At 41.0% G+C, this 10,012-nt stretch overlaps 1 protein-coding gene across 5 annotated transcripts; it reads left to right on the top strand.

Moving 5' to 3' along the window:
* Positions 1–132: 132 nt before the first annotated feature.
* On the top strand, positions 133–6,464 carry SLC2A8 (solute carrier family 2 member 8). 5 transcript variants are annotated; one of them, XM_080355867.1, is made up of 10 exons: positions 133–283; positions 434–593; positions 1,333–1,539; positions 2,168–2,267; positions 2,416–2,627; positions 3,332–3,475; positions 4,024–4,132; positions 4,822–4,995; positions 5,617–5,721; positions 5,917–6,464. In XM_080355867.1, exons 1-10 carry the CDS (start codon positions 225–227, stop codon positions 6,000–6,002), a joined length of 1,356 nt encoding a protein of 451 aa, XP_080211993.1. In that variant the 5' UTR covers positions 133–224; the 3' UTR covers positions 6,003–6,464. The 5 variants fall into 5 exon arrangements, with proteins under 5 accessions (XP_080211993.1, XP_080211992.1, XP_080211994.1 ...); XM_080355866.1 differs by having other exon boundaries at positions 5,617–5,762; positions 5,917–6,463; XM_080355868.1 differs by lacking the exon at positions 5,617–5,721.
* Positions 6,465–10,012: the final 3,548 nt, after the last annotated feature.

Here is a 10,012-nt window from a genome sequence, read left to right on the forward strand (position 1 = left end):
CAGGCACACCCGCCGCGGAAGGGGCGGGGCGACCCACGCCGCGGGCCCAGCGCCGGGCAGAGCGGCGGCAGCGGGCGGGACGGGCTCCCCGGCACTCGCTGCTCTCCGGATCGGGCAGCTTCCGGCGCACCCGCAACGTCATCACTGCGCGCTGCCGCGCAGCCGTTTCCGTCCGGGCGGGCGCCTCGCAGGGGCTGCCGGTCCCGGCTGCCCGCGGGCGGGCCATGGCGGCGGAGGAGGCCCGGGCTCTGCTGGGTCCCTCCGCCTCGGACTCTGGCGGCAGGTGAGCGCCCCGGAACACGGCCGGTAGCGGGGGCCGAGGCGAGCGCTGGCTCGAACCCTCTGCCGCCCGCCCGAGCGCTGGCGGCCCCGGTGAGGGGCCGGGAGCGGAAGGCGGTCGCGGTGCGATCCGTGTCGGCCTCTCCCGTCACAGAGTGGGGAACACGAAGCTGTACCTCGCCGCGTCTGCCGCCCTCCTGGGACCGCTGAGCTTCGGGTTCGCGCTGGGCTACAGCTCCCCCGTGATTCCGGAGCTGGGCAGGATCGGCGCCCCTGGCCTGCGGCTGGACAGCGGCCGCGCCGCGTGGTTCGCGGTACGTGTCGCACGTGCGGTGCCGTGACGCGCTGCCGCGCGAAAGCGCAGAGCGCCGGGTGCTCGTGCGGGGTCCTGCGCCTCCCCAGGACGGGGGCGAGTGCCGATCTCAGAAACGGAATCCGGTTGGGTTTTTCTTTTTCTAAATTCAGGGATTGGCTCAGATTTTTCCCGAGTAGCAGTGCCGTTATGCTCTGATAGCTCTCAGCACATACTAATAAATGCTCCTATTGTTTAAACCTATTTTTGGTGCTAAAATTTCTTCTAACCATTCCTGTGTTTCTCAAACGAACCTGCTAAGGGACCACAGAAAACAAACTTTTTAATAAATTAGTGCAATTCATCAGCATGAGGAATGTTTGCTTCTTGGATACAGGCTGGACCTCAGGTTAGATGTGACAACAAATTCTTCAGGGCTTTAAAGCAGTTTGGAAGGCCTGTTTGTGAATGGACAGCTTTGTAGACAGATTAGGAAACAGTTACTGCTGCTTTTTTTTTCTTGTTCATTGAAAGAGCTTTGTATGTAATTTGAAAATTCCTTGCTGTTCAGTTGTGGTGAGTATTGCCGCTTGGCTGTTTTGATTAAGAAGTTAATGCTTATCTTTATTATCCAAACACCTACGTACTCTTGCACTTTTTTTTAGAAGCTGCTGTTTTTCAAAATTTTAAGAAATTGCTGTTATTTATTTTTATGTTTGTTTATATGTATGTATAATAATTTTTTTACTTGTTTTTTGAAGTCAGTAGTAACATTAGGAGCTGCTGTCGGAGGAGTACTAGGAGGCTATCTTGTGGATAAAATTGGGAGAAAGCTGAGTCTAATGCTGTGCTCAATACCATATGTTCTTGGATATATGGTTATTATATCTGCTCATAATGTTTGGATGCTTTATTTTGGACGAATGCTGACAGGCTTGGCCAGTGGAGTTACTTCACTTGTTGTTCCAGTAAGTAAGAAGTTTTTCTGGGTTTGTGTGCATGTGCGATTCTTTTTTTGTTTGTGTGTGGTTTTTTGGTTTATTTTTCCATAGCAGTACTATAGGTGGCTTGGGTGAAGTAACTGAAGAACTGTAGCCAAGGCACTTAGTGAATTTAGAAGAAACTGATTTTTTTTTTTTGGTCAGTTTTGAACTTAATGGAGAATGAAATAATTTTGCACTCTTTATGTCAAATTAAAAAATCAAAACTCTCATTGCAAACAGTTTGATACGTGGTTTGGGCCATGTGTTTATGCAAAGAGTGTTCTAAGCTCTAGACTTCTTTGAGGTGATGCATTTCTTGTTGGATATGGCTAACCAAAGAGGCTCTTACTAATGCAAGTTTATTCATCTCTGGGATACTGATACTACATCAACTTTCTTCTGGCTTAGGTCCTCCCTTTTTTTCCAGGGTTTTTCATAACGCCAATATACGTTTCTGGGATGGTACTTTTCTACTCACTTCATCTTATTGAGGCCTTTTTAAAGGAGGGAGTTACTGGGAAATACATCTGTGTTTTTACAGAAATGAATTACTTATTAAGTCCTTGATCCAAAATTGGATAGCATTATTAGATGTTTTCTTCCTATGTTTTAGGTGTACATATCTGAAGTATCTCATCCTAAAGTCCGTGGTATGCTTGGCTCTTGTGTTCAGTTGATGGTGGTGACTGGAATACTGGGAGCCTACGTTGCAGGTATTTGGGTTAGGGCTCTAGGTTATAAAAAAGAATTAGTACATGTAATGAAAGAACTATGCTGAAGAATTGGAAGTAAATGTTAATTTTTTTGTACAACTAATAGATGTTCGTAGTCCTCTTTCTTTCTTTCCCTTTTGTTACCTAGGAATAACACTAAAATGGCGCTGGCTGGCAGTGTTGTGTTCTTTTCCATCCTGCATAATGCTATTGTTCATGTCCTTCATGCCTGAAACACCGAGATTTCTGCTGAATCAGAACAGACGCTCAGAAGCCATGGCTTCTTTGTGCTTCCTGCGGGGACCGCACGCAGACCATGAGTGGGAATGTCAGCAGGTTGAAGCCAGTGTTCAGGAGGAGGTGATGAGAATCTGATTTACTCTTAAAAAACATTTTGTGTGGAGATAATATCTGAAACTATATAATGTAATTAAAAAGGTTTTACCAAAGCTTGGTTAATGGCCTTTTTACAGCCAGTGGTCCAAACCTGTTCCCTTATACAAACAATACTCAAGAAGCAAGAGAGATTCTTTGAACCTTTTTCCTCTGCATTTCAGCTGCAACTACTGTCAGCACTGGCTGCCATCTGTGTGCGGAAGTGGCAGTTGGGCTTGTTAATTGTATGACAGCTGTCTAGTTTTTTATTTAGCCATTTTGTAGGATTGTTCAACATCTCTGAGGCTTATTTTCTGTATGTATGAATGCATTTTCTCTTGTGTTTCTAAAAGCATCATTTAGCCTCTTGTGAGATGTGTGTTTAAATAAACAGGTCTAATAATTGAAGTTCGGTTTCTGCAAACCATGGATTCATTGACGTTAACTTTGTGGATAAAGTACTGTTATTCTCTGTCTCTAGAACCTAAGAAAAGGGGAAAAAAAGCTTTTCTGGAGTTTTCAGATATTTCAAATATGAACATTTTTACTGCTAAGACACTTAGGTTTTGCTAAGGTGGGAGAGGGAGGTTTACTGAGTTTGAACAAACTGAATTGTTCTGTTTTTCTTTTTGTTCTTTGATCTAAGAGATGAAATTTTTGACCAAATCATTGCTTAATCTTTTTAACAGGGACTGAATCTTTCTGAATTTAAGAACCCCTCAATCTACAGGCCACTTCTTATTGGTGTTGCTCTAATGTTCTTCCAGCAAATAACAGGCATTAATGCCGTTATGTTCTATGCAGAAACTATCTTTGAAGAGGCAAACTTCAAGGTAATTGGGGTGTGTTTCCAAACTGACAAATGTCTCATAGTTTCAGCTTAGTGGTATAAGAAGTCTAAAACACATAAGAAACTGACTTGATAAATGATCCTGCCTGTGTCATAAATAACAGGGTTTGTGTTTTAGTGGGGTTTTTTTGGTTTGGACTCTGGCATGCCTTTGGGGGGGGGGGGGGGGGGGGGAGGGGAAGTATGTTGCAGTTGGCTGGTCTGAAACTTTAATATTGATAGAAATTCCTATTATAGTAATCTTCCTGTGTAATTTTATTTTTTTAGACTTGCAAATGCAGTGTTTCAGAGCAAGTGGAACTCTGAGGAGGAGTTGTGGCTTACTTTAAAGTTTGTTAAGCGACTAGTATGCTGTGTTAATTGGTGATGTCGTCTTTTTTTTTCCTTCTGTTGTTTCACCCCACTATTAATTTCTGTGGCATAGTTTATCTTCATTCAGATTCAAGAAGCAAATGTATTTGTAATGCTTGATAAGTGATCCTCTTGTCAGCCCAAAAGAGCAAAATCTCCCTACCTCTTACTTTATTTCAGGACAGCAGAATGGCTTCTGTTGTTGTGAGTTCCATACAAGTATGTTTCACTGCTGTGGCTGCACTTATCATAGATAAAACTGGACGAAAAGTGCTGCTTTACATATCTGGTAAAACATATTACTAAATTTTGTCCAGTAAAAAATAATTACATAGTACCCATAAATATCTTAACTCTTCAGGAAATTAAGTATTGCAATTTATACATTTTTAAGTGGGTATAACTATAGACTTAAATTCACAAGAGGGAACTATCATGTTGTGTATATATATTGCAGGTGGAACCCCTTGAAACTACATGTAGCTATCTTTTTGTCTTCTTACCAGGCCAGTGTTTCTTTTGAAATAGCTGTGTCACTGAGACAGTGCTTACCACTGTGATACTTTTTCAGTTTAATAAGATTCAGTGTCATGATACATTCTGATCCCCAAGTTGTCAACAAATGGCTATGTCGAAGTAGTTTCTCTGGCTGCTGCTGATTTCATGGCAGATTGTGGTGTTTAGTTATATAAGACCATAGTTAAAAATTCTAACTGTATGAGTAAATGTGCTGAAGAAAATGAATTCTGTTTGATACGGTTGTTGTGCTGCACACTCAATAGTAATTGTCTGCTGTGAAGACTATATTGTTTGCCTAGTGTTCAGAATGCTTGTCTAGCATCTGTCACTCCTGTCAAGGCCAGTGTTTATTTCCAAGAACAGTATCTTCCATGAAACACTCCTGTGAGGGCCAGCACATCTTACATTTGGCTGACCAAGTGGCAGCCAGTGACAATTTGATTATTGCTTACTTTTCAGGGATAATCATGGCTCTCAGTACTGCATTGTTTGGACTTTACTTTAAAATGGTCCTTCCAAATCGAAACAACTCATCAAACTCTGATGTGTGGTTCACACTAAATTCAGCATCACCAGGAACAGAAAGCAGCATATCCTGGCTTGCAGTAGTGAGCCTAGGGCTCTTTGTTGCTGGTAAGTGGAACGGGCTTTGAAGTAGCCATTATATGAAACTCAGACTTTCTGACAAATTTGTTCCATTCTGTCACATTATCAATTAATGGAAATGAATTGTCTTTGACAGACACCTCAGTGTATAACACAAAGGTGGACTGAGTGTTCACAATCCTGGTGATAAAGCTAGCAGCTTAGTTAAGCCAGTTCCCTGGAAAATGACCTTATACTTCCTTGTGCTAACAGTAAGTAGTAAGTGCTCAGGGCAAACTGCTTTGCAGTCATTAATGGAAAAAAAACAGTCTTTGTTAGTGTCTGAGCTGCCACACTGAATTCGGTGATGGTGCAAGGCAGCAGCAGTTAGAAACAAGGTCAGTTTTTAAGCTTACCCCTTCAGATACTTTGTGGCAAGAAGTTCTGCTTGTTAAGAATATGCTTGTAATTTGATGTAAAATGAACCAGTGGTTATTGTGCTGCCCTAAAATAACTCACTCTCTTTCCTTCTGGTTGAGATACTGTTTTACTGGAGTAATCCAAGAACCCAGAGTGCAAACTGCGTCCCCCTTACATGACTAACGTGGGCATCATTCAGTCTGCCTTTAGCATGTACTTGCATTTATTCTCTGCTGTTTGTAATTGCAGGTTTTGCCCTTGGCTGGGGTCCTGTTCCCTGGCTGTTGATATCCGAAATCTTCCCACTTAAAGCTAGAGGCGTATCAAGTGGTGCTTGTGTGTTAACAAACTGGGGTATGGCCTTCTTGGTAACCAAAGAATTTCATGATCTCATAGTAAGCATCATACATTACAATCTGAAGTTTCTTTTCATAAGGAAATGTATTAAAGATTTTCCTGAGCTATAGTCTTCTCTGGCAATATGGAACTGTAGGTGTACAGTAGTGAGCTGTAATAATGTGGGTTTTTTTGTTGTTTCCCCTTTCTCAGGGCCTCTTAACGTCCTGTGGCACATTCTGGCTCTTCTCTGCCTTCTGCTGCCTCAACGTAATTTTTACAGCTTTTTATGTTCCTGAAACGAAAGGACAGACCCTGGAACAAATTGAGGCCTACTTTGGAAGAACTTAAGCCTAAGGCTTTATATACTGATACAAAACCTTCGTATAATGAAATATGGTGCTATGGTTGAAAGTAACTGCATTGCTAAAGTTTAGTAACTGTGTTACTAAATCTGCTATCAAATTGTTTTAATGAATTCTGTAAAAATCTTGAGTTCTGTTTTTAAAAAAAAATATCAACAGGGATCTGCATATAGTTCAGCATACTCCCTGTATAGCAAATCTCCCTTGTGCAGGTATTGGACATATTATTTTTCTTTGATTCCTGTGTTCTTTTCACCTGGTGCAAACTGACTGTAATGACCAAGAATGTTAAATGTAGTGACCATGAAATTTTTTTCTAAAAAGTAAATCAAGATCTCATTATATAAATAAAGACACAAAATTTCCTTGCTTCACTTTACCATTCCCTTATGTCACATGTTACAGCGAAGAAATGAAGGATGTAGCCTGGCTAACGTTAATTTTAACTGCAGTACTTAATCTTCATGTCACTTCTATTTTTGTTATGCCTAAATCTTGGTCCCACCTGGAGATGAATGCTTGACTTTCATGGGCGTTAGGGTTAAGTTGGCGTTATTTATCCTGTTGCTGTCAAGTTGGTTAGTAATGCATTTAAATCACAAGAAGGTCTTTAGCTCTTAGGACAATGTATTTTAGAATTCAGGAACGAGGACTGCTTTTTCAAAAGGAATTACAAGGCCTTAGAGACAGTAACAACTTCCTTTTAGCCAGAAAAGGAGAAAAGCTGTATCTCTTGTAGTGTAAATTTAAGGGGTAAAGGTCTCCAACCAGAGCAGGTCTCTGAAAGCCTGGAAGATGCCAGGAACACAAACCAGTGCTAGATTATAGTTCTTGTCAAACATGGGTAATGCTTAGACACAAATGCCAGTATCACAGGCACAGTGTAGCACCGAAATGAGTACCGTGTCTGAAACAAAATTCCTGGAGATCTCAAATGGAAGCAGCGATCCAGAGCTGTCTGCAACCAGGGCACTACCTTCGGTCTTTTTAATTTCTTCTCTGTTGAACCAAAATTGAAAAAGCCATTAGTTATGCATGTTTGCAAGAAAGGAGTGAGATCAAATTTATGGTTTATTACACAGGAAGGAATAAAGAATCTGTTACTCCTTCACAAAGGTGATAAATGGCACTTAAAACAATTTCAGCTGTGACAGAACTGTTTCTATTTGGCTGTCATATCTAAAACACAAACCATACACACTATCACATGACATTAAAAACAATGGTTATACATGGGCATTTATGACAAGTGGTACATAGTTTTTGATAACAAATGTAGCAACAGTCTTAATATGCAATTATTAAATTACAAAGCAGTCTGCTAACATTCAAAGTCTTAGTAAAAACTGACATTCCATTGGCCTAAACCTTTAGAGACATAACATCAACCAGATAAATACCTAATAGAGCTACAAATAAATAGGCATAAAATAATCTCTTAAATTGTCTTTTCAAATCATGTGCTAATATCATGATTTCCAGTAGCAAGCAGGAGTCAGTCAGCTGCAGCTCAGCAACACCGTGCAGCCGCCGGGCAGTCAGCGCGCGCTGCGGAGGCGGCGGAGGCTGCGCACGAGTGACAGTAGAAAAATCCTTTCTAACCTGCATGCAGGTGCAGCCGTTTGCTGCACCGTCTTCTCAGCTTCCCGCATTGTTCAGATTAGGTTTTCAGGGTGTAAATTTTTCCTCCACAAAGTCAGGCTAAGCCCAACTGCGAAAATGCTGCTTTAACAGAATTCGCAAGCACTGTGCATATGAACCATGACATGAAATTGGTAATAATGACAATAATATGGTACTCACTTTCATATACTGAAGGCAACAAAAATGATTCTGAACTACCCTGACACTTGCAGATGGGATTCCCAACCCTGCCTCCCAAGATCCCATTACTTTAGATTCCTAGATATGCTTAGGATTTTTAATCCCTTAAAACTTGTGGTAGAAATTAAAAGTATATACATATACCTATATATATATATATATATATATAAAACCAACTCAATCCCCAAAGGATTATATATCTCAAATCCCAGCATCCCTGCAAGACACACAGAAGCAAAACCAAAAAATGGCAGCCTTTTTAAGGCACCTGCTGCATACATTAGGAATGAAGACAGGTTATTTTTCTCCTTCCTGTCCTGTGTCAGTGGGAGTCTGTTACGTCTGGTATTTCCCACTGGGACCTGAGGAGCAGTTTGCACCTGACCCGTGCAGCCAAGCTGTAGCACAGAAATCCTGGCAGGAGGCGGTAGGGAGGCAGTTCTAAGGCTTCCCTCTGCAAACTAAATCAACTTCTTGTTCCAGATAAGTACCATGACAGTAGTTTCATCTGGTTTTGTCAGCTTAAGCAATCCAATTTCATCTGTATTCCTTAGTCCTTTTGCTGTTAGTATTTGCTGGATGTCACCAGTGCTGTGATCACAGACAGACCTTCACAGGTTCCCTGCCCCCCCCTCCTTACTTTACAGCCACTGCTGTTGCTCTGGTTAAAGAAAATAACTCCTGCTTTAAGGCCCCTCTTTCTATAATCATATCTTCGTTATGCTGCAAATGGCACACCTGTATGCATCCTGAGTACCATCATAGCCAGAAGTCAATCTTTCTGTCAATCTTTTTGACCTCGCTACTGTTCCATCTCTAAGGCTTGTCTTTCAGGAAACCTAAATACGTGTGCTCAGGTTCTTCAAAACAAGCTTTAAGATCTCCACGTATTGCTTTAGCTGCTACAGAACTATGGTTTAGTCATGTTAAATCATGCTAGAACAGCACATGTGAACATCTGCAATACATTTAAAAATCTGATATCCTAAAAATGCAAAGCAAAGCTTCCAGTTAAAACTGTATTTTAACTAAAGCCCCAGTTTTGCAACACACTGGTAGAGTCTTCGAAAACTCCCACATAACAGAAATGAAATACTACATTGAGAAATCCACTTACGGAAAAAGGTGGTGGTTTTGCTGTCTAAAAACATCTAAGTGCATGCAGTGCTCCCTAAAGTGGATTCGTTAAGAGCACAGAACTGTTTACAGCCTCCTGGAGAATAACCATCAGGTGATAATTTCAGATTGCTTTTTTAAAACTCAGCTGTTCAGATTAAATAGGACACGGTAAATTAACACAGTGTCTGGAAATAACATTCGCAAAAAGAGTGGCAAGCGCTTGCAAAGACTTGGAGCTGGCACTTCCTTTTCAATGCTTATTAAGGTTCATGCCACCCATCTATGCGTGCCAAAATACTAAAATAATAGTAGTCACTGGTTAATACTGCGTCTGCTCCTAGATTAATTACTGATGAAAATATTGCTTCTTTCCTTGATCAGCCACTCCAGACTCAGAAATGATGCTTTCAGTTAACACCTTGCATATTTTCTTCGGTGGAACAATTAAGCCACTATCTACAATAAAGTGGGCAAAAAAATACTTTGCAAAGAGTTACACATTCAGACAGACGGAAGCAAAAGGCACACGTCTCCAGATGGTCAGAGCTGGACAGAAAATGAAACCATGACACATGAATGGCATTACAAAATAAAATAAAGGATACAGAAGTATTTCTACGTATAGAACAAGAAATACTTGCTAATAGGGCTAAAATCTTCAAAGCCTGAAGCATCCCTTAAAACTGGAAGCAACCCAAACCAAACAACACTGTTTAAAAATCATTTTTCGCATAGAGGAAACAGCTAAAAAATAATCAAACTTTAAACATGAAACCCTGTCTTTTAACATAACAAATAAAAAAATCTAAGATGACTATTTCATCATAGAAGACTGGATTCTAAGCAGTGAAATTTCAGTCTGGATCCAGTTAGAAAAATATGATTATATGGAATAATGACTTAGATTGTTGGTGCAAGAACAGACAACAGCTAATGCTGATGCCTGCATAGGAACCTTTGTGTAGTTAGAAAGAAAATTAGCTGTTAGCTTTTCTGCCTGT

The sequence above is a fragment of the Nesoenas mayeri genome (genome assembly GCF_963082525.1).
Source record: "Nesoenas mayeri genome assembly, chromosome: 18".
NCBI lineage: Eukaryota > Metazoa > Chordata > Aves > Columbiformes > Columbidae > Nesoenas > Nesoenas mayeri.